This window comes from Notothenia rossii (assembly GCF_949606895.1).
Source record: "Notothenia rossii genome assembly, chromosome: 1".
Classification (NCBI taxonomy): domain Eukaryota; kingdom Metazoa; phylum Chordata; class Actinopteri; order Perciformes; family Nototheniidae; genus Notothenia; species Notothenia rossii.
The window spans coordinates 6016054-6041105 of NC_136912.1; the positions used below are offsets into that span (position 1 = coordinate 6016054).

At 41.2% G+C, this 25052-nt stretch overlaps 3 protein-coding genes across 3 annotated transcripts; 2 read left to right on the forward strand and 1 right to left on the reverse strand.

Moving 5' to 3' along the window:
- Window positions 1-1163: 1163 nt before the first annotated feature.
- On the forward strand, window positions 1164-8586 carry LOC307017910 (sialoadhesin-like). Its single transcript, XM_079647846.1, has 8 exons — window positions 1164-1236; window positions 1891-2247; window positions 2365-2580; window positions 4823-5089; window positions 6345-6423; window positions 6545-6602; window positions 8203-8300; window positions 8395-8586. Exons 1-7 carry the CDS (start codon window positions 1188-1190, stop codon window positions 8296-8298), a joined length of 1122 nt encoding a protein of 373 aa, XP_079503972.1. The 5' UTR covers window positions 1164-1187; the 3' UTR covers window positions 8299-8300; window positions 8395-8586.
- Window positions 8587-10258: 1672 nt separating this feature from the next.
- On the forward strand, window positions 10259-18131 carry LOC307045338 (myelin-associated glycoprotein-like; the record flags this gene model as incomplete). Its single annotated transcript, XM_079690955.1, has 9 exons — window positions 10259-10307; window positions 14720-15067; window positions 15151-15372; window positions 15889-16155; window positions 16282-16548; window positions 17210-17297; window positions 17420-17477; window positions 17650-17747; window positions 17842-18131. The coding sequence occupies 8 exons, from the start codon at window positions 10259-10261 to the stop codon at window positions 17743-17745; spliced, it is 1395 nt and encodes a 464-aa protein (XP_079547081.1). The 3' UTR covers window positions 17746-17747; window positions 17842-18131.
- Window positions 18132-21913: 3782 nt separating this feature from the next.
- Window positions 21914-24571, reverse strand: LOC307017929 (cdc42 homolog; the record flags this gene model as incomplete). The annotated part of the gene is made up of 3 exons (XM_079647883.1): window positions 21914-22417; window positions 23816-23874; window positions 24298-24571. The coding sequence occupies 3 exons, from the start codon at window positions 24569-24571 to the stop codon at window positions 21914-21916; spliced, it is 837 nt and encodes a 278-aa protein (XP_079504009.1).
- Window positions 24572-25052: the final 481 nt, after the last annotated feature.

Here is a 25052-nt window from a genome sequence, read left to right on the forward strand (position 1 = left end):
AACGTAACTGTCCACTGTGCCATTTGTATCAATTGAGAGTTAATAAATATTCATTAAAAAAGTGAAAAATGTTGATATCAAGCTTGGCTGAATATTCTCTTTATGAATTATATTGATATCAATCCTAAAAATCAAACGTCAGCAGATCCAGTTCAGTTAGGCATCATTTAAAAGACACCAGCAGTTTATTATTTGCAAATGATTAAAACACAGGATTTCTCACACATATCTGGACATTTCTCTCACAGTGCGTTCAAAAATATGAAGTGTAGAGGGCAGGGGTACATCTTTGAACACATATGGTCTTATCAGAGTTTCTGGTAAAGCATCAGAAAGACCGGTTTGTTGGTCACACTTCTACTGAGATCTGTGCACAGCCTGCACCTCATACCATAATACTACAGGTGAAGAGCAGATCTAACTGTCGTGGCTTCCTTCAGTATTTTCTATCAAGCCACTAGACGCCTTAAACACACATTTCTAACTCGTTTCCTTTCCTTTATACTTGTGTTACTCACAGTTGAAGAGTTGCTTGGCCTCCGATGGTGGGATGATATTGTGCAATTCTCAAAATAAAATAACAAACTTTTTACACAAAGAAAACAGGCCTTTACAATCGTCAAAACAAAAGAGGCAGAACTCAAATAAAATAATAAACAACGTATGTCTTCTTTCTTTCTTTCTTTCTATGTTAAGGCTTGTATCACTTTGTAACTTAAATGATAGTTGAGCGGTTAAAAACTGTTCTTCGACGGTGTCATTCTGACGGGTTGCCCATCTCTGTTACTTTAGAGGAGGCGCTGTGGGAGTTGTAGTCTTTTATACTGTTTTGACTACAGACTTCACGATTAGGTGGCTTTTTTAAAAATAAATACTGGTTCTAACACTAACATTAAAGATGATTTTTCACAACATAACTACCATGCACTGTGTTCGTTCCCGTTTTTACACACATTGTGGCTTTAAGGATGCCCATGTCCAGCTGTGTGAATGCATCGTTTGCAAAACCATATCAGGAATAGGTTCTTCATTTCAACCTAAAGCCTTATTTCAGGTATCTCTATTTTCAAACTGAAAAGAGGAAGGGATCCCCGGCGTTTTTTTTAGCATATTAACATAGTAACAAAGGTAACGTCCCATTTCTCTTGTATGTGATACCAGATTTATCAGAGACGTGAGGAGCAGCTATGAGTTTAACAGCGAGAGGATTTGTCGTCTTCCTTCTCTCTACACAAGGTACTGTACATCTCTTTCTATTTGAAGGCAGTGAATGCACCTCAGAAATCCAGAAGATGCTAAGTTTATGAAAAAAATCAAAATAGTGTTGAAGATTTTGATGGGGCACAAGTATTGTCTCAAGCTGTGTCTTGTCTCTTGATTGGTCATGTATGTACTTAAGTTCTGGTTTGGAGGGTTCTTTTTGCAATTAAAGGGAATGAGAGAAGTTGTCGGTTTTGCATTTATCCAGTTTCCCTGAATAAGGTTTATTTTCAGTCAAAACATTTGTCTGTCTGCACTTGGGTCTGCCCTGCGCTGCTCAACCTTAACAATAGGACCTGATTTTTGATGGCAATTCAACCTCAACCCTAGGCTCAGTTTAGTCAAATTAAACAACAGGGCGCACTCATGTAGCTCACCTGTTAGAGAAAGCCATGTACAAAAAGGGAGCCCATCCAATGAAGACAAAAAGGTAGAAATAATATAAATATGCAGTAAAACAGTCAGAGTTTTACCCTGAAAAAGGTTTAAGCTATAACATTATTTTACTTTGTTGGCATTGGAGAATATGTAGCTGTGAGAAATGTGGACTAAGCAGCTTCACCGATGCAAATGTATCTCCTGATGTTGATATGAGTCTGGTTCTAGTTTGTGATGTGCTCTGTGTTTCAGTGGTTCAGGGTCAGGATGACTGGGGAGTGACTTACACTTCTACTGAGATCTGTGCAGTGAAAGGATCAACAGTGGAAATGAGATGCAGCTTCACATACCCATCCAGATGGGAAGGCAGTGTTACCACAGTTGAGAAAACATTCTGGTTCACTCAAAAGGAAGATGGTGAACGTGTAGATCTGACAGCAGTCTCAGTGTATGCAGGTCGTGTAGAGGATCGCTGTGAAAACAACATCTGCACTCTGAGAATCAAAAACCTGACAGAGAGCGACTCAGCTGAGTACAAGTTCATGATCAAAACAAACCACAAAGGTGGAATATATACTGGTTCACCTGGAGTCACTTTGTCTGTCACAGGTAACACTCGTGTTTTATATTTCCAAAAGCTCAGTAGCTCAAATTAATATAATTGTGTGGTGTGGTTTTTGCACGTATGTTGAGAGGTATGTTCCTGCTTCTTCTTCACAAATCCAGATCTCCAGTTGAAGGTGAGCAGAGCGTATTCAGACCAGGCAGAGCTGAAGTGTCAGACCAGCTGCCGGGCACCTGATATTAATTCCTACATCTGGTACAAGAATGGAGAGGAACTTCGGACAGGAATATCTTACTCTCGTTTAGTCAACTTTGGTTCAGCAGACATCTATTCCTGTGCTTTAAACGGACATGAGAATCACCGTTCTCCTTCAGTGTGTGAGTTCACTGCACTGTTTTAAAGAGACATTTTATGCTCATTCTCAGGTTCATATTTGTATTTCCTGTCTTTACTTTGACATGTCTCCATGCTTTAATGTTCAAAAAGCTCTTTATTGTTCTCATACTGCCTGTGCTGCAGCACCTCTTTTCACCCTGTGTCTGAAACCAGAGCCCAGTCTGCTCTGATTGGTTAGCTGGCCGGCTCTGTTGTGATTGGTCAACCACTTAGAGATGTCCCGCCCCTTAGCCAATCACGTACAATGTGTTGGAGCACTAGCGCTCTCCCTGTGGGAGAGAAACTCCCTCTGGAGGAACACAGGGATTTTAGCCTTTGCAGACCATTTACATGCACAGAAATCTATATGACACGCTACAGGAAAGAGAAAACCCCAAAAGCATAACAGGGCCTCTTTAAAACTGCCAGCACCACCATTTGGTAGAGCACATTTCGCGTTTTGATATCTTGTTGAAAAAATAAATAAAAAGTTGAACTCCATCTGATTCAGCCAGCTCTACCCTTTGGTTGACATGTTATGCACAAAACAACCTCTAGATGTCACTGTGGTTCGAACAGAAAGCCCTTCAGCTAGATTCCACTGAGAAAGTCGGCAATGCTAAAAATCACTGCTTTAGAAATCACTCTTTTTGGTCAACTTTTGTAAGGTAACCATATCATTTTTGACATATTTTAGTGGCAGGGCACTGACTGAACATAATTAGATAACTTGATGCACAAAAAAAGTTTTAACAAGGCTGTAATTATTTTTTTGAAAATATGCTCAACCAATCGGTCGAATTGGCCTTTTATGGTAAGCTAGCAATATGACTTTTTCAGAGTTTCAGAGATGTTTTCCAATAAAATATGGTAAATAAATGGCTAGATTCATGGTAATATTACAACATCTAGTACTGCCTTATGAGTCTCAGAGTGAAAGAGTGATAATAATTTATATAGCACCTTTCATGCATGGCATTCAGCCCAAAATGTCACACAGATGAGCAAGTTAGTCCAACACAGGATATAGACATTTGCTGTTAGGCTAGTGGTTTCCTGTTACGGCCCATCCACACACAGGCATGAACAAAATCTTGAAAAATCTTGATGCTGGGCGTGTCTGAAGCTTGGCGATTTCACGCGCCCAAGGCGACCAACAACCAATCAGGAATCTCCCAGGAATCTCCCGCCCGCCCCCGGCATACAAAGCCTGTCCATTCAATGTTAAAACGAAGTAAACTGGATATAAACTCCCCAAACAGGTGAAAACCTACCAGTTTCACCAACTGTCTCTGCCACCTCCCTCCATGCCTGGTTCCTCCGGTTTAGGTCCCGGTAGGTGAACAGAGAGCAGTCGTAAAGGACCGGGACATTTCCTACAGCGATGATTAATTTATCCTCCATTTTATGACATATGGAAAAGACCGCAGCGGTATCTGACACAGTACACGCGGTTTGATTGGCTAGCGCTTGCACTGACGGGATTTGCATAAACGGGATTTGATTGGCTGATGCCAGCTTCGAAAGCATCGGGAGCATCAAAAGTTGAACATTGCTCAACTTTTGATGCTCACGATGTTTGCAAAGCCATGCTCCGCTCCCCACAATGCAGTTCGGCGAAGATTAAAAATCTTCTACGTCACCCCATTCAAGTGAATGGGCGAAGCTTTGAAAGATTTTTTTCATGCCTGTGTGTGGACGGACCGTTAGGCCAATTCAGCATATACAGTAAGATGAGCAAGTCTTTTTTTTATCACGAAAAACACTTTACATGACTTTTTTCCATTTTTTTTTTTTTACAATTATAATTTATTATCTTTTATGAATATATCTGGTTGTATATATTGCTAATTTTCCATAAAAGAAACAAATGTATTTGAGTTTGTGTTTTATTTGAGTTTGATGCATACAAATACTGGACTGTATATGATGATTGTTGAAAATGTACTTTTACCATAGAAGGCCAGCTCGACCATTTGGTAGAGGCTCATAAAAACAAAACGTTGAGGTCAGTCAGAAAAAGAAATGTGTTTGTGCTTATTTGTGGTCCATTTGATAAGAAAATGCTAAAAAATTATTTTTCCACAGCTTTTTTCTTGGCCCGGCAGTTAAAGGGTTAACGTCTTCTGTTTTTGCACTCTTTATCATTAAGGTTTGCTGCCTCTTCTAGTAGGGGGCACTAAAGAAAAGCTAGTTTGATTTAGCCTTTACATTAATAGTTGTATTTCTACTCATTCCCTGCAGATGCTCCAAAGCCTCCCTCTGTGTCAGTGAGTCCCTCTGCTGAGATAGAGGAGGGCAGTTCAGTGACTCTGACCTGTAGCAGTGATGCTAACCCAGCAGCTAACTACACCTGGTACAAGGAGGAAACTTCATACTCTTCTATTCTGAATGAAGAACCACAGCTTGTCTTCAGCTCCATCAATTCCTCTGACTTTGGAGAGTATTTCTGTACAGCTGAGAACAAGATGGGACGGACTACTTCGGAAAAGTTGTTTATTGATGTGAAATGTGAGTGAAACACTTCATTCTAAGGTTCAATCTACAGAGGGATATCTTACTGATCATAACTACAAACTTCCCACAGCTCTTCTCGGCTATTAGTCTGATAAAATTCACTGAGCAGCCTCAGGAGATTTGAGTTGTATGTACACGGAAAAAAATGAACCGTTGAATTTAATTAAATGTATTATGTCAACAAAGGTCATATAACTACATTAGGTGAGTTGAAAGCAATGAAGTTATGTTTAAATACGAAATACTACGTTCAACTTAATATTATTGCTTTCACCTAACCTAATACAGTTATAAACAATACATTTGTGAACATAAGACATTTAATTAAAGTCAAGGTTTCAGTTTTTTCAGTGCAGATATAGGACCCAAACTGAAATGTTAAACAATACAACCAATATGTAAGACTAGAAAGAGTTTAAAATGTAGCTACACAGTAAAAATAGAACGAATAAGTATGACCCGATGTTTATGTAAAAAACATGAGCGGTCGTACGCTTTATCAAAAACTACAAAACACATGAAGACGAATTAGACATCCAGGATCCTTGCAAGAGTAGAAAATATGGTACTTTTTTCAAAACCAGGCAAGAATCCACTTTGTTCTCCTCATCAGTTGAGTTCAACAGCGTCACATGCTTCCTTTGTAACAGCTTCAATGGATCCTTGCTTCTCCGTGCTGAGGGGTCGGACATTTTCCCAGAACTGATCGGTGCCGATCAACGTCAACACTGAAAAAACTGAAATGTTGGCTTTAATCGAATGCATTATGTCAACAGATTTCACAGAACTGTATTAGTTTAGTTGGAACCAAATATATTAAGTTGAACCTAATATTTTGAATTTCAACGTAATATTATTGCATTCAATTTACCTGATACAGTTATGTGATGTTTGTTGACATAATACATTTAATTAAAGACACTGTTTGTGTTTTTTCAGTGCTGCTTCTTCAAACTCCTCACACAGTCTAACCTTGGTTCAAAGAAGCCAAACTATTTTAAGTATATACAGAAATAGGACGTTTTTTAAATATACATGTGTTTTATATTAATTCCATTGTGCAGTGGGAGCAGATTTGGTTTTCAGTCTACGACGCAAGTTGTGTAACCTTTCTGCCGTTCTAGTGTCGATGGGCAGCTCGTTCTAAAATTTATTGAACCAGGAAAGCAAACAGACTTGTTTTTGTCCAAGGGTTCAGTTCAAATATATTACAGCAAAGTATCTCACGACTGGTTACCTCCATTTCTAGATACATCTCCAATGATCATAAACATCACCAGGTTGGTTCTGGTGCTGAGTCCTCTGCTCCTTGTCTGTCTCTGGATGAGGTAACTCTTTAAATACATAATCATATTCAGCATTGATATGTTCCCCTGGGTACTGACTCTCGAAGATGGATTTTTATGATCCTTTTATTCATAAATCTGTTTGTTTTTGGATTAAATTCAGGAAGAAGAAGGCTTCGTGCTCCACCACTGAAGCGAATGAACCCATAGAGACTGTGGAGGTGAGACAGTGACAGATCGTACTCTAGCAACTGGTTATTACCTGTTGTTGAATAGGGTCATCTTGAAAATGTGCATTTACCTTAGTAACTACTTCCTTAAAGGGGACCTATCATGCAAAATGCACTTTTGTATACATGAACATGTGTCCCCGGTGTTCCAGGGAACTCACCAAGTGTCAGAAAACACAACCCTCTCTATTTTCCTCCATACCCAAATCTCTTAAAAAGTGGCTGCAACGGATCTGATCCACACTGATCCAGATTTGAACACTTCTATGACGTCACAGAAGTTGCGCTACGGCTATGGGGCCAACTCCACCAATCAGGAGGAGACAGCCACGGACATTGCCGTTCGAAAGTGCTGGAGACGCTGTAGTACATATTTCAGGCCACCAGATGGTGCTGTTCTCACAGAATCAGCCCATGCAAAGACAGTGTTAAATTGAGTGAAATGAGGAATGGATAAAATGCATGATCTGTTTGGTATTTTGAAAAATAAAAAGTATAAATATGCCTTATATAGGTATGGTCCTACACTATATTATTCAAATATATCATGATAAGTCTACTTTAAAGGAACTACCCATGTGTATTTACACAGTGACAGATCCTACTCTAGAAACTGGTTATTACCTGTTGTTAATAAACGAGGTCACACGTCACATATACATTACTTGGTTTCCTAATTGTAGTTTAATATAAAATATTAGGGGAGGGGGAAATAATCAATACAGCTACATACACGGACGGATGCCAAGTATCGATATTTTATTATATACATTTTTTTTTTTTTTTTTTATTATTATATAAACTGTAGCATTTCCCTCCGAAAGATGGTCGTACACTTGACTGATCATTTATAATTTATTGAAAACTCCAAAAACCAACGTATGAGCTACACAAAGACACAAAACAACAAATACATTTCAGCTACATCCATACGCGCATTACTTTAGAATACCATTACAAGTGAACTTCAAATAGTTAGTTAGTTATAATACAGTATATAAACGAATTAAGACACAAAGCACATGTTTATATTACAGTTAACACTAACCTTGTGCCTCTTGCTAACACTTAAATGTGAACTTTATCTTTTGATATCGCTGTAAATGTTGATATCTCCAGTAATATCTGTACCTTATCTCCGTTCTTTTTCTCCGTCAAGTTTTTGCTTTGGGAACAGCAAATTCCTGCTAATAGCGCAGTCGCCCTCAAAATAAAACCATGTCTATATAAAACAGGAAGTTACATTTAGATATGTTTACAATTGCAATGAAAGTTACAAAAACAATGCCATCTCCTTTTGAGGGTCAAAGAACACAAATTGGGTTATTCACATAAACTCTTCATATTGCAAATACATGTTTAACCAGGAGGGGAAGACGGACATGGATATGACCAATGTGATTTGCAATATCGCAATATATCGTATCGCAATACTTAGCATATCGTAGAATCGCAATTCTATCGTAACGTGGCTTAAGTATCACGATAGTATCGTATCGTGGGGAGCCTGGTGATTCCCACCCCTATAAAATATAATTGTATTTCTCTCAAATGATGGCCTCTGACTCTCCTCTCGTTGTCTCTCCATCAGTTAGACCCTTTTTCTGTGTATGAGGACGTCTCAGACCTGAACATGGTCTCTGCAGAACAGACAGAAGAACCAGAGGAGCAGGAGGACCTGGTGTGAAGGTCAGCAAGCTCTCACTCAGCTGTATTTATGAACACAAACCCAAAACAACTTCCTGAGAAATAACTCACCGGAACTCTACTTGATTTATTTTAGATGCATCAAACCAGAGGGACTCACCTGGATGAAACAGAGAGAAGTGAAACATTGAAGAGGAAACATTTACCCTCAAGTTCTCATGGTGTTAAGTAACAGTAGGAGTAAAAGCAGTCAGAAACAACATGTAGCAGGAGATGGAGTAAAATGTTTATTTTAATGCACAGTATATACACACACTTTACTGCAAGAGAGGGGGTGCAAACATAAATGTGCATCAGCTTACATTTAGCATCCTAACTACTTCATCATATGTTCAGCATTCCTTCAATGTGTATTTTATAGTGAATCTTTACAAACACACACACACACACACACACACACACACACACACACACACACACACACACACACACACACACACACACACACACACCATGTATACATCACTTCAGGGGACATTACATTGACTTAAATGCATTTCCTGGAGACCTATGCTAACCTTAACCATAACGAACACATGCCTAACCCTAACCAAGTCTTCACCCTAAAATGAATGATTCCCCTCATGGGGACCTCCATGTTGTCCCCATAAGTGTAAACAGACGTAGGTCCCCACAAGTATAGTAATGTTATGACACACACACACACACACACACACATACACACACACAGGTTGATTCTTCAAATACCTTACTTATTGTTGAATTGTGATCCTTATATTTAATTCCATTCATTCCGCGATTTCAAATATTTCTACTCAAAATATGTTATTTTTGTATTTCTAAAATGATACTTGCATTTGACTCCTTGTTGTTAAATGAAGGTTAAACCAGTTCCTCATTCTCTTTCTCACAGCTGTACGCCCAAGCATCTTTTATCTGTAACATGTATCGTTTATACATATCTGTAACTTGCTTCTTCCTCTTTTAAAAATGTTTAAGTTCTTCTTTAAACCTCATCATAGATTGTGGTTCAATGTTTACTGTAATCAGACACTGCATCTTGAAAATGGGACTGCTATTGGTTTCCTTCTCTTTTTTTTAATTGTTATAGAGTCTAAAGCGTAAACAACTATACAAATGTACCTGAATTTAATATCAATCCTTTTTTTTTTGCTTTTGGAAAAGTAATCTTGCTGTTTTCCAGAGACCAATATGTTAAGTTATCCGTCTGTAACGTAACTGTCTACTGTGCTATTTTTATCAATTGAGAGTTAATAAATACACATTTTAAAAGTGAAAAATGTCGATGTTAAGCTTGGCTGAATATTCTCTGTATGAATTATATTGATATTAATACTAAAAATCAAACGTCAGCAGATCCAGTTCAGTCATCACCAGGCATCATTTATAAGACACCAGCAGTTTGTTATTTGCAAATGATTAAAACACAGGATTTCTCACACATATCTGGACATTTCCATCACAGCGCGTTCAAAAATATGAACTGTAGAGGGCAGGGGTACATCTTTGAACAAACAAGCTTTAATAAGAGTTTCTGGTAAAGCATCAGAAAGACCGGTTGGTTAGTCACACTTCTACTGAGATCTGTGCACAGCCTGCACCTCATACCATAATACTACAGGTGAAGAGCAGATCTAACATTAATGATGATGTTCACAACAAAACCACCATGCAATGTGTTCGTTCCTGTTTTTAGGATCTGTGGGGTTTCAGGGATTGCAATGTTGAATTGTGAGTCACCCATTTTCATCCAAAAGAAAAATGCATCGTTTGCAAAACCATAGCAGGAATAAGTTCTTCATTCGAACCTAAAGCCTTATTTTAGGCATCCCTATTTTCAAACTGTAAAGAGGAAGGAAACACAGTTTTTTAGCATATTGACATAGCAACAGAGGAACCGTCCTATTTCTCCATTATGTGATCCAACTGATTTATCATCAGAGACGTGAGGAGCAGCTATGAGTTTACCAGCGAGAGGATTTGTAGTCTTCCTTCTCTCTACACAAGGTACTGTACATCTCTTTCTATTTGAAGGCAGTGAATGAAAATAATCGGTGCACTAGTATTGCCCCCAGCTGTGTCTTATCTCTAGATTGGTCATGTATGTATTTAAGTTCTGGGATTGGTGGGTTGTTTTTGTGATTAAAGGGAATGAGAGTACTTGTCGGTTTTGCATTTAACCAATTCCCTTGAATAAAGGTTGTTTTCAGTCAAAACATTTGTCTGTCTGCACTTGGGTCTGCCCTGCGCTGCTCAACCTTACCAATAGGACTTGATTTTTGATGACAATTCAACCTCAACCCTAGGCTCAGTTTAGTCAAATAAAACAACAGGGGGCACTCATGTAGCTCACCTGTTAGAGAAAGCCATGTACAAAAAGGGGTTTCATCCAATGAAGGCAAAAAGGTAGAAATAAGACCTGTTCATGTGCCTTCTCGCAATTATCACTGGCCCCGTGTATCTCCTAATCGATATAACCGGCCTGCTCTCCTCTATCCCACATGCTCCACTGAGATCCAACATCTAGTTACAGGTGGCCTGTGGAACTGCCAGTCAGCTGTTCTGAAGGCTGACTTCCTCTCTGGCTACGCTTCCCTGCAGTCTCTGGATTTCCTTGCTCTCACTGAGACCTGGATTACTCCATCCAACACATCCACCCCAGCAGCTCTCTCCACAGCATATTCCTTCACCCACACACCCAGACCCTCTGGCAGAGGAGGTGGCACTGGTCTCCTGCTCTCTCCCAACTGGAGCTTTTCCCTCTTCAAGCTACCTAACTTCACTCCTTCCACCTTTGAATTCCATGCCGTCACAGTAACCCATCCTATACAATTAACCATTGTTGTTCTCTACCGTCCACCAGGCGCCTTGGCGGACTTCTTGGAGGAGTTAGATAATCTCCTCTCACACATCCCTGAAACTGGCCCTCCCGCTGTACTTCTCTGAGACTTCAACCTCCAGACAGGGAAGATAGACGAACTAACATCTCTTTTAACCACCTTTGCTTTCTCACTGTCTCCATCCCCACCAACTCATAACGCTGGCAATGTCCTTGATCTCATATTCTCAAGGAACTGCTACTTCTAACCTCTCTGTAAACCCGCTCCACACATCCGATCCCTTCTTCATTTCATTCTCTCTACCCCTTAACCAAACATAACAAACTAATCTCTTCTCATCCGGCACCTGTCCGCCGTAACCTTCGTTCCCTCTCCCCCTCTACCTTTGCCTCATCGGTGCTCTCAGCCCTCCCTTCCTCTGGACTCTCTCTGCCCTCTCACATCTCGGCCGGCTCGTCAGTCCCCTCCGGCTCCCTGGCTAAATGACGCACTGCGTGCTAACAGAACCATCCTTCGGGCAGCTGAGTGGAAATGGTGGAAATCCAAACACTGTGACGACCTCCTGACCCAGGGGTCTGCAGACTTTTTGACCAAAAGAGCCATTTTGCCCCCTTTTCCACACGTTTTTTTTGTCTGGAGCCGCAAAACGTATTTGATAGCTTGATAGCTTATAAAGTTGTCGTAAGGGAAACTTCTGTAGCAATGGAGAGTCAAGACTCAGAGAGACACGAGGAGAGCTGGAGCTTTGATGTCAAACACTGACGGTTTATTTGGAGTTACGGCCGGAGAGTTGACAAGACAGGAGCTCCACAATGTCCGTGGACCTCCAAAAGCCAGACGAGTTCCAGAGGTCGGCTCCTGGACAGGAGCAGGAACTGGGGAAGAAGCGGAGGTTGACTCCAGACGGAACACGCCGAGACGTATGGTGTCAGGCTGGGAACCGGGAAGCAGGGGGACTGCACGCCTGGGGCTAACAGGCCGGGAATCACACACATCACACAGACGAAGTCCAAAATCCAGCCAGGTAAGAATTTCACCAAGCATGGTTTCTCCATAACCATCTGGTGCGCCTCAGCCAGAGCAGCCTCTCCCTGCTGAACACCGGACGCTCCCCTCCACCTATCAGAGCAGCCAGCCAAAGAAAAGGAAAAACTGAGTAATTCCAACTCAAAAGGATCTGCTGGGCCCATCCTTGGTTGGTTTCTTCTGTTCGGGTGAGTGAAACAGGCAGGACCCAAATGCAGATTGAACAGAGAAAATACCTTTATTTCCAGGTTTAACGCGGACAAACAGAACACTACCCTGTGAACACAGTCACAGATAAACAAGAATCCAACAATGACAGACAGCAAAAACAGAACTTGAATACACACAAGACTAATGAACGAAACAAGAGACAGGTGAGGAGGGAGGAGAAAACACAGGGGCACCAGGTGAACACAATCAAGTAAACAGGTAGGAGGGAACAGGAGGGAACACACACACAGACAGGAAACCAAGGAAAGATCTAAACAACACAAAACACAACGCAGACAGAAAACAAAAGACAGATCTAGACAAGAAAAAATGCAACACAGACAGATCGTGACAGACACAAGCACACGTTCTTTTCCATGCAACTCTCTGATTGGTCTGGTGTCATGCCTCTGTTGCATTCACTGAACACGGGAAATTACTGTCCTGCTGTCCTCTCTTGTGTCATGATGAAGTTCACGTAAAGCACGGTCAATGTATTATATTATTGAGGGAGAATTGTCCGGGGCTACAGAAAAAACATGTGCAATGTCCAGGCCAGGCGACGCCACTGCCCTATACCATCAAACCTCCTTCAAACTATCGCCCCTGATATTCTACTGTTTCTCACCCATCTCATCAATACTTCTCTAACTTCTGATCACTTTCCAAACAGTCTCAAGGAGGCAAGAGTAAACCCTCTCCTAAAGAAACCCACTGTCAACCCGTCTGATGTTATAAACTACAGGCCTGTCTCTCTCCTCCCGTTCCTGTCTAAAACACTTGAACGCGCTGTCTTTAAACAACTCTCCTTTTATCTCCATCAGAACAACCTTCTGGATCCGCACCAGTCTGGTTTCAAGGCAGGTCACTCAGCAGAAACTGCCCTCCTCGCTGTCTCTGAGGAACTGCACACTGCTAAAGCAGCCTCCCTCTCCTCTGTCATCATCCTTTTGGACCTGTCTGCTGCATTCCACACGGTGAACCATCAGATCCTCCTTCGCACTCCTTCAGGGCTCTGTTCTTGGTCCCCTCCTCTTCTCCCTGTACACAAACTCGCTCGGATCGGTCATTAGCCCACATGGTTTTTCATACCATTGCTACGCTGACGACACCCAATTAATTTTGTCCTTTCCCCGCTCAGAGACCCAGGTCGTCGCATGCATCTCTGCTTGTCTAGCTGACATCTCTCGGTGGATGTCTGCTCATCACCTCAAGCTCAACCTTGACAAGACTGAACTGCTTTTCCTTCCGGGAAAAGATTGTCCCACTCTCGACCTGACAATCAACATCGGCACCTCTGTTGTTTCCCCGACTCAGACTGCAAGGAATCTGGGTGTGACCCTAGATAACAAACTGTCCTTCACTGCAAACACCGCTGCTACAACCCGCTGCTGCAGATACACGCTTTACAACATCAGGAGGATACGTCCCCAGCTGACCCAGAAAACAGCGCAGCTTCTGGTCCAGGCTCTCGTCCTCTCACGCCTAGACTACTGCAACTCCCTCCTGGCTGGTCTACCTGCATGTGCCATCCGACCTCTGCAGCTCATCCAGAATGCAGCGGCTCGTCTGGTCTTCAACCTTCCTAAATGTTTCCACACCACGCCGCTCCTCCGCTCCCTTCACTGGCTTCCGGTAACTGCTAGAATCAACTTCAAGACACTGGTACTTGCGTACCATGCTGTGAATGGATCTGGCCCTTCCTACATCCAGGACATGGTTAAACCGTACACCCCAGCACGTGCACTCCGCTCTGCATCAGCCAAACAGCTCGCTGCACCTGCACTGCGAGGGGGACCCAAGTTCCCATCAGCAAAAACACTTGGGTTTGCTATCCTGGCTCCAAAATGGTGGAATGAGCTCCCCATTGAAATCAGGACAGCAGATAGCTTACACATCTTCCGGAGCAGACTGAAAACTCATCTCTTTCGACTCCACTTGGAGCGATAGAATTGCTAACAAAGCACTTATATACTAACAAAGGACTGGCTTATCTAAAACCAGTTGAGTAGCACTTGAAATGTTTTGGCTCTATGAAACCTGATGTACTTATATGATTCTGTTTTCTTCAAGTTTGTATCTTGTTGGTCGAATGCACTTATTGTAAGTGGCTTTGGAAAAAAGCGTCAGCTAAATGCAATGTAATGTAATATAATGTAAATCTGCAGTAAGGCAGTCATGGTTTTTATCCAAAATGTTGTTGCTATAACATTATTTTACTTTGATGGCGTGGGAGAATATGTAGTTGTGAGAAATGTGGACTAAGCAGCTTCACCGATGAAAATGTGTCTCCTGATGTTGATATGAGTCTGATTCTAGTTTCTGATGTGCTCTGTGTTTCAGTGGTTCAGGGTCAGGATGACTGGGGAGTGACTTTCTCTTCTACTGAGATCTGTGCAGTGAAAGGATCAACAGTGGAGATAAGATGCAGCTTCACATACCCATCCAAAGTGTTGTTTACCACAGTTGAGAAAACGTTCTGGTTTACTAAAAAGAAAGGTCGAGAACGTGTAGATCTGAAAACAGACTCAGAGTATAGAGGTCGTGTAGAGGATCTCTGTCAAAACAACATCTGCACTCTGAGAATCAGAAACCTGAGAGAGAGCGACTCAGCTGAGTACAAGTTCAGGATAATCATCCAAGAAGGTGGATCATATACTGGTTCACCTGGAGTCACTTTGTCTGTCACAGGTAACACTCATGTTTTATATTTCCAAATGTTTAGTGATTTTTGAACGTATGTTGAGAGTTATGTTCCTGTTTCTTCTTCACAGATCCAGATCTCCAGTTGAAGGTGAGCAGAGCGTATTCAGACCAGGCAGAGCTGAAGTGTCAGACCAGCTGTCATGTACCTGATAATAATTCCTACATCTGGTACAAGAATGGAGAGGAACTTCGGACAGGAATATCTTACTCTCGTTTAGTCAACTTTGGTTCAGCAGACATCTATTCCTGTGCTTTAAACGGACATGAGAATCACCGTTCTCCTTCAGTGTGTGAGTTCACTGCACTGTTTTAAAGAGACATTTTATGCTCATTCTCAGGTACATATTTGTATTTCCTGTCTTTACTTTGACATGTCTCCATGCTTTAATGTTCAAAAAGCTCTTTATTGTTCTCATACCGCCTGTGCTGCAGCACCTCTTTTCACCCTCTGTCTGAAACCAGAGCCCAGTCTGTTCTGATTGGTTAGCTGGCCGGCTCTGTTGTGATTGGTCAACCGCTTAGAGATGTGTTTGAGCGCTAGCGCTCTCTGAGAGAAACTCCCTCTGGAGGAGCACAGGGATTCTAGCCTTTGCAGACCATTTAAATGCACAAACATCTACATGACACACTGCGGGAAAGAGAAAACCCTAAAAGCATAACAGGGCCTCTTTAAACATCTTCTGCTTTTGCACTTTGTCATTATCGTTAAGGTTTGCTGACTCTTCTAGTAGGGGGCACTAAAGACAAGCTAGTTTGATTTTACCTTATACAGTAACAGTTGTATTTCTACACCTCTTCTCCTCCAGATGCTCCAAAGCCTCCCTCTGTGTCAGTGAGTCCCTCTGCTGAGATAGAGGAGGGCAGTTCAGTGACTCTGACCTGTAGCAGTGATGCTAACCCAGCAGCTAGCTACACCTGGTACAAGGATGAAACTTCATACTCTTCTATTCTGAATGAAGAACATCAGTTTGTCTTCAGCTCCATGCAGGCCTCTGACTCTGGACAGTATTTCTGTACAGCTGAGAACGAGCTGGGGAGGAGGACATCTGAAAATGTCTTTATTGATGTGAAATGTGAGTCAAACAACTTATTTAAAGGTTGAATCTGTCCATGTATGGCAAGGGAAGGTTGTACTGTTCATTACTACTTTTTCAGCTCTATTATTTTATGACTAAGTTTTGTTTCCACATTCCCTCCAGATGCTCCAAAGCCTCCCTCTGTGTCAGTGAGTCCCTCTGCTGAGATAGAGGAGGGCAGTTCAGTGACTCTGACCTGTAGCAGTGATGCTAACCCAGCAGCTACCTACACCTGGTACAAGGATGAAACTTCATACTCTTCTATTCTGAATGAAGAACCACAGCTTGTCTTCAGCTCCATCAATTCCTCTGACTCTGGAGAGTATTTCTGTACAGCTGAGAACGAGCTGGGGAGGAGCACATCTGAAAATGTCTTTATTGATGTGAAATGTGAGTGAAACAGTTCATTCTAAGGTTCAATCTACAGGGGGATATTTTACTGATCATAACTACAAACTTCCCTCATCTATTCTCGGCTATTACTCGGATAAAATTCACTGAGCAGCCTCAGGAGATTTTAGGAGTTGTATGCACACGGAAAAAACCAAACCGTTGAATTTAATTAAATGTATTATGTCAACAAAGGTCTAATAACTTTATTAGGTTAGTTGGAACCAAATATATTTAGTTGAACCTATTCTTTTGAATTTCAATGTAACATTATTGCATTCAATTATCCTGATAGTTATGTGAAATATGTTGACATAATACATTTAATTAAAGTCAACATTTTAGTATAAAATGCTGCTTTTTCAAACTCCTCACAGTCCAACCTCGGTTCAAAGAAGCCAAACTATTTTAAGAATATACAGAAATAGGACGTTTTTCAAATATACATTTGTTTTTATATTAATGCCATCGTGCAGTCGAAACAGATTTGTTTTTCAGTCTACGACGCAAGTTGTGTCACCTTTCTAATGTTCTGGTGTCGATGGGCAGCTCCTTCTAACAAGTATTGAACCAGGAAAGCAAACAGGCTTGTTTTTGTTCAAGGTTCCAGTTAAAGTATGTTAAAGAGAAGTATCTCACAACTGTTTGCCTCCATTTCTAGATAAATCCCCAATGATCATGAACATCACCAGGTTGGTTCTGGTGGTTCTGGTGCTGAGTCCTCTGCTCCTTGTCTGTCTCTGGATGAGGTAACTCTGCAAATACATAATCATACCCATCATTGATATGTTCCCCTCTGTACTGACTCTCAAAGATGGATTTTTATGATCCTTTTATTCATAAATCTGTTTATTTTCTGGATTAAATTCAGGAAGAAGAAGGCTGTGAGCTCCACCACTGAAGCGAATGAACCCATAGAGACTGTGGAGGTGAGACAGTGACAGATCGAACTCTAGAAACTGGTTATTACCTGTTGTTAATAAACGAGGTCACAAATCACATATTCAGTACTTGGTTTCCTAATTTTAGTTTAATATCAAATATAATTGTATTTCTCTCCAATGATGGCCTCTGACTCTCCTCTCGTTGTCTCTCCATCAGTTGGACCCTTTTTCTGTGTATGAGGACATCTCAGACCTGAACATGGTCTCTCCAGAACAGACAGAAGGACCAGAGGAGCAGGAGGACCTGGTCTGAAGGTCAGCAAGCTCTCACTCAGCTGTATTTATGAAAACAAACCCAAAACAACTTCCTGAGAAATAACTCACCAGAACTTTATGTGATTTATTTTAGATGCATCAAAGCAGAGGGAGACTCACCTGGATGAAACAGAGAGAAGTGAAACATTGAAGAGGAAACATTTACCCTCAAGTTCTCGTGGTGTTAAGTAACAGTAGGAGTGAAAGCAGTCAGAAACAACATGTAGCAGGAGATGGAGTAAAATGTTTATTTTAATGAACAGTATATACACACACTTTAGAAGTGGGGGTGCAAACAGAAATGTGCATCAGCTTACATTTAGCATCCTAACTACTTATCATATTTGCAGCATTCCTTCAATGTGTATTTTATAGTGAAAATGTCTCGATAAAAATAAAATTGGGGAAAAAAGAAACAAAGACTATATTTGCACAACACATGCATCTTTACACACACACACACACACGCACGCACGCACGCACGCACGCACACACACACACACACACACACACACACGTTTACAGTTGTTCAGTCTTATAGGATGTTTAACCCATTTGTATTGCCCTCTCAAGCATGCAGAGTGGTTATTATTTAGAAAATGCAATGTTTTCTATCATAAAGCACTTAGATTTTGTGTTATCATTATTCCATTCCATTTTGAAACTTATTTGTGGGATATAAAAACTATTCTGTAAGTGTGTCATATTCTTGTTTTTCTAAACCATCAAACTGTTGCACTGATAAGTGTCACATCTTCTGGATTTTACCCATACCAATTTCACTAAAACAGACTAACCAGCGTGAGACTCTGAATTAACTCCTTGAACCCATGAGGTCTAAAATGTGAATATTATTGACATCTGCTGGTGAGCGGTAGGTATTACAACAACAGTCGAGTTGAGGCTCTGGATTCCTGTGTGTGTGTGTGTGTGTGTGTGTGTGTGTGTGTGTGTGTGTGTGTGTGTGTGTGTGTGTGTGTGTGTGTGTGTGTGTGTGTGTGTGTGTGTGTGTGTGTGTGTGTGTGTGTGTGTGTGTGTGTGTGTGTGTGTGTGTGTGTGTGTGTGTGTGTGTGTGTGTGTGTGTGTGTGTGTGTGTGTGTGTGTGTGTGTGTGTGTGTTAAATAGTGGGCCAGTTTAAAGTGACTAAATCAGAATAGAAACTTTAATAAAATCGTTTTTTTTAATGTTCTAACCCGGGATTAAACCTACCTCTTCTAGAGTTCAAACAGAAACTAATCAGAAGTTCTGACGGCACTTCTTCTGTGTGTGTGTGTGTGTGTGTGTGTGTGTGTGTGTGTGTGTGTGTGTGTGTGTGTGTGTGTGTGTGTGTGTGTGTGTGTGTGTGTGTGTGTGTGTGTGTGTGTGTGTGTGTGTGTGTGTGTGTGTGTGTGTGTGTGTGTGTGTGTGTGTGTGTGTGTGTGTGTGTGTGTGTGTGTGTGTGTGTGTGTGTGAGGGAAATAAGTCAGATTAATAGAGGTCACCTGCTAAATCTAACCTAAATACTTCGGGCAGGGTGAGCACATGACGACTGTTTCTTAATTAAATCAAAATACTCCACACGCTTAGCACATGTTTCTCACGTGTTCAATAAGATCTAATCATAATGTTCAGTTCAATCAGAATCAGAATACCTTTATTCGTCGCAGAGAGGGGAAATGTACTTTTGTTACAGCAGAAAAGAGCCAAACTATTTCCTTTGGGTTAAATAAAGTCCTATCTTATCTTACCTCATCTTGTGGCTTCTGAAGGTGTGAAGTGTCCGCCTCCATCTGCTGTGTAATCCTCTCCAGCTGCTCCTGTCTGCTCCCATTAGAGCAGTCACCAGAGATTACAGAAACATCTCCCTCTGGACCCGTTTCCTTCTCCTTTTCACTCCCAATCTGAACCTGAGGTGAGGATGCTTTTTTATGCATGCAGGTCTATAAAAGTGTTTCCGTGCTGGGTCAGTGGATCAGGAGGATCAGGGAGCCAATCAGCAGCTCTTAATCCTTATTAACACTCCAACATGTCCTTGGCAAGGATACAAGTGCTCTGAAGAAACAGGTGAATGCTGCTCTTACAAATAGATTGTTCCTTAATTCACCCCCAATGAAATATAATATATCGCGAATGTTTGAAATTCAATGATAGAGAATACATGTTGCTTTAAACCTTAAAGAGGCCCTGTGCTTTTGAGGGGTTTCTCTTTCCTGTAGTCTGTTGTATAGGTTTTAGTGCATTTTTTCCTCAAGAGGGGGTTTCTCTCACACAAACTCTAAAACGCCTCCATTGGACTCCTTTGTTTACTTCCGGAACATAGTGACATCACTGTGTAACACTTGGCTCCTATTGGCTAGCGCTCCAACACATTGTACGTGATAGGCTAAGGGGCGGAACATCTCTCAGCGGTGGACCAATCTCAACACAGCCGGCCAACTAACCAATCAGAGCAGACTGGGCTCTGGTTTCAGACAGAGGGTGAAAAGAGGTGCTGCAGCACAGGCAGTATGAGAACAATAAAGAGCTTTTTGAACATTAAAGCCTGGAGACATGTAGAGACACTACATACTGAGATACACCTGAACATCAGCAGGAGAGGTCTCTTTAAAGTAGAGACACTACATACTGATATACACCTGAACATCAGCAGGAGAGGACTCTTTAAAGTAGAGAAACTACATACTGATATACACCTGAACATCATCAGGAGAGGACTCTTTAAAGTAGAGACACTACATACTGATATACACCTGAACATCAGCAGGAGAGGACTCTTTAAAGTAGAGAAACTACATACTGATATACACCTGAACATCAGCAGGAGAGGACTCTTTAAAGTAGAGACACTACATACTGATATACACCTGAACATCAGCAGGAGAGGACTCTTTAAAGTAGAGACACTACATACTGATATACACCTGAACATCATCAGGAGAGGACTCTTTAAAGTAGAGACACTACATACTGATATACACCTGAACATCAGCAGGAGAGGACTCTTTAAAGTAGATAAACTACATACTGATATACACCTGAACATCATCAGGAGAGGACTCTTTAAAGTAGAGACACTACATACTGATATACAGCTGAACATCAGCAGGAGAGGACTCTTTAAAGTAGAGACACTACATACTGATATACACCTGAACATCAGCAGGAGAGGACTCTTTAACGTAGAGACACTACATACTGATATACACCTGAACATCAGCAGGAGAGGACTCTTTAAAGTGGAGACACTACATACTGATATACACCTGAACATCAGCAGGATAGGACTCTTTAAAGTAGAGACACTACATAGTGATATACATCTGAACATCAGCAGGAGAGGACTCTTTAAAGTAGAGACACTACATACTGATATACACCTGAACATCAGCAGGAGAGGACTCTTTAAAGTAGAGACACTACATACTGATATACACCTGAACATCAGCAGGAGAGGACTCTTTAAAGTAGAGACACTACATACTGATATACACCTGAACATCAGCAGGAGAGGACATCTGATCATGTGTAATGACAACTGAGGGAAATGAAAATAACGGAACAACAATCACGTTTATTGCCAATAAATTAAGTGCATACATAAACACAGTAACAGAAATTCAGTTGTACGAACACAGCAATTATATTACTGTTATAAAACATTTTTGAAAAACAATTTAATTAATGAGCAAAAAGTTCACGTGATATAAATAAACAAAAAAGTACATTAAATAAGATTATGAGAAATTACACTGAAAAATCCAAATAAAATATGTGCAGTATATCAGATTACATAAAGTGGAAAAACAGACATCTATGAATAATTGTCGTCCTGTTTTTATGTGTAACATGTTCTCAAAATCTTGATATCAATGAAATACAAACTCTCTGTGAAGAAATTGTAGAATAAAGATAAGAATGAAACTTAAAAGTTGGAGATTTCTGTCAAAATAAATGATAAATAAAGATTATTTTTAGAAAATTGCCTTTAAAAATATGTAGTCTAAACATTTTGCACAAGACACTACAGGTGGACAGGATAGAAACTTTCACGACTAGATACCATCATGGAAATGTTTTTTTAAATGTGCAAATTATGCCGTCATTTGTTTAGTTTTGGAGAAATATCCAGATGCAAATAGACAAAAGTATTCAAATAAAACACCTGAAATGTGTATTTTGAATAACGTTCACTTGACCTCACAGCTCTGCTCCACCATCACACAGTTGATCTTCCTCCACCAGGTCTCCCAGACGCTCTTCATCTTATCCGGCGTCTTCGTCCTCATGGGGATCTTCTTCTTCATCTTCCTCTCCTCGCTGCAACTCTCCATCTCCGTCGGCTGGATGCTGGCCAAGATGGCCGAATCAAACGGGTCCTTCAGGTTCTTCTGGGTCAGCGCAGAGACCTCCATGAATCCCACCATACCCAGCTCCTCTGCCAGCTGCCGGCCCTCCTCCGTGCCCACGGGACGCTGCTGGTTCTGGGCCAGCTGGATCAGAACCTGCACGTCCTCCCTCAGGTCCAGCTGGGTGCCGACGAGGACCAGAGGAGTGTCCGGACACTGGTGCCGGATCTCAGGGAGCCAGCGGTCCACCAGGCTGCGGAGGGAGGAGGGCCGCACCACGCTGTAGACGAGGAGGAAGACATCCGCGTTTTTGTAGCAGAGAGGACGAAGGAGATCCAGCTCTTCCTTTACGAAGGGAAACCAGAAACAGAGAGGAGTGGTTAGCAGAGATGGCAAAAGTACTTTCCTCAAGTAGAAGTACAGATTCTCGTGTTTAAAAATACTCTGGTAAAAGTAGAAGTACTGACTAAACTTCTTTACTCAAGTCAAAGTAAAGAGGCTTTGAAATGTACTTCAGTAAAAAGTACCCATAACTAGCAGCTGTTTTAAAGAGTACCTGACCTCCCTTTATATTAATAGAACAATAATGTCACTGTTAGCTAATGAATGTTTCCATGGTGACCAACGGCAACATGACAACGTTTTCATTGGTCCCTCTTCTTTAGAGAAGACCAGGAAATGATGGATACACGGATCGTGTTCAAATCAATAGGCACGCAATGACTCTAAATAATAATGATCACGCCACCAAACACACATTCAAACTAAAGGAACCAGCCTGTTTGGGAAATGAGAGAAGTAGAAAGTACAGGTATTTGGGTTCAAAATGTAAGAAGTAGAAAGTACAGGTATTTGTGTTCAACATGTAAGAAGTAGAAAGTACAGGTATTTGTGTTCAACATGTAAGAAGTAGAAAGTACAGGTATTTGTGTTCAACATGTAAGAAGTAGAAAGTACAGGTATTTGTGTTCAACATGTAAGAAGTAGAAAGTACAGGTATTTGTGTTCAACATGTAAGAAGTCAAAGTAAAAAGTAGTGGAGTAAACGAGGGAGACAAAGAGGACGGGTTAGAATTTCTTTCCTATTGTCAGGCAAAAAAAAAACACATTGAAGGCCAAAATGTATCTCTTCATAGATTCTGACCTCCATAATGTAAATGAAACTTCTGGAGCAGGACTCAAGCAGGCATTGGTTAACATTTCTTCAATAATGTCTGTTTAGTTGCATCTTTCGAAAGGTTAAATAATGTCACTACAGTGAAGCGCTGATATGCAAACCTCTGCAGTTGAGTGCATGCATGTTGGTTTTGATAAAAGTGTCAGCTAGAGCTTTTAAAAGGAAGAGTTGATGATGAATAATGGACACTCAGCCAAAAGAGGGCGATGGAGCACAGGAGGACAGAGGGGGCAATACTCCTCAAATACAAACATGGTGACTTCCTGCAGGGGGCGATGTGACATGTGGAGATATTGGGGGGCAACTAAAAACTAAAGGGGTCTAAAAGGATTTCAGTCCAGGACTAAAAGCCAACACAAACACTCCAATAACTACTGACGAACACTCATTGATCCCTGATAACTTACTTTGATTGATCCATCAACCAGCCCCCACTTCTTTGTGGCAGAGCAGCACGAGAAAGACATAAAAAGATAAATATTTCTATGAAAAAATAGGGAACTAAATTTGAACCATTTGCTAAGTGTTGTATTAAAGGTCTGTGGTATTATTTAACAGTAACTCACGTGTCCAGCTGTGTCCCAGAGCTGCAGTCTCACTGGTTTTCCATCAACCACCACCATCACTGAGAAGATACAAAAAGCAAGTATTTTGTCTTTACACAATTACAATTGATTGAGTATAGCATTGTAAGTTAAATTAGGTCCACATACAGACAGACAGCCTTAAAGGTTACATATGTCAAGGTTAAGGTTACTTTACTCGTGTAGCACATTTCAGACACAAAGACTATTTAAAGTGCTTACAATAAAATAAAATAAAATGGACGAAAAATACAATTAATTCAAGTGATAGAAGTAACTTATAGATCGACCCTTTAAATACAGATGATGCTGCAAGAAGTGCAGAAGCAAAATAATACAATATAGTTGTAGGACCTCTGGAAAAGCATCAAAAAATAAGGTTCAGAGCCTCAATTTAAAATAAGTCTTGTGCGTAAAACCTGTGCGTAAAGCTGAAAATCAGCCACATTGACGTCAGACATTACCGGTAAAGTTGTCAAACGCTGTGGGCACATATTCGGTGGGGTATCCGTTGGTGGTGTAGCTGACGATGAGGCTGGTCTTGCCCACAGCTCCGTCTCCAACCAGGACGCAGTTCACCTTCCGTTCAGGTGCGGAACCGGAGCGGCGCCGCCTCGCGCTCAGAGGGAACTCCCGGTTCTTCAAGCGCCGAATCGGCACCGGGGGAACATCTTGCCCGCAAAAAATCGGTTCCGACACACAGCGGGGCTTCTGCTTCCCGATCTCCTGCGGAAGCATGGCTTTACGATTATCAGGATGGATTTGTTTTAGTTGTTGTTCAGAGTCGATGGACACGCACTGCGCGCTCCATCTTCCTGACAGCTCGGTTTGCTGCTTCTTTAAAGGTTGTTAAACTGCACAAACAAAGGCAGTATCGATATTTCGCTGAGGTTCGGCAGGGATTTGAGGCTCAGCCGGCGGGGGTTTCTTCTCTCAGCAGGACCTCCTGATTCTACATCTGCTGCCGTCGTGATTCATAAGAGGCTTAAAGAGCGCAGCGCCATATGAGGCTCCACAGATCCAAGTGAAATGAGCTAAGCTTCCTGGAAGCCTTGATCCCACACAGTGAAATATACAGTTCGTCCCTTATTAAGCCAATTAACAAAAGGAAATAACAATCAAACGTTCAGATCAACAGTTCATTGAGACATTATATGTTTTTGCAACATGTTTTACGTTTAATTTAATTATGTTGTGGAGATTTTTTTTTTTTTTTAAA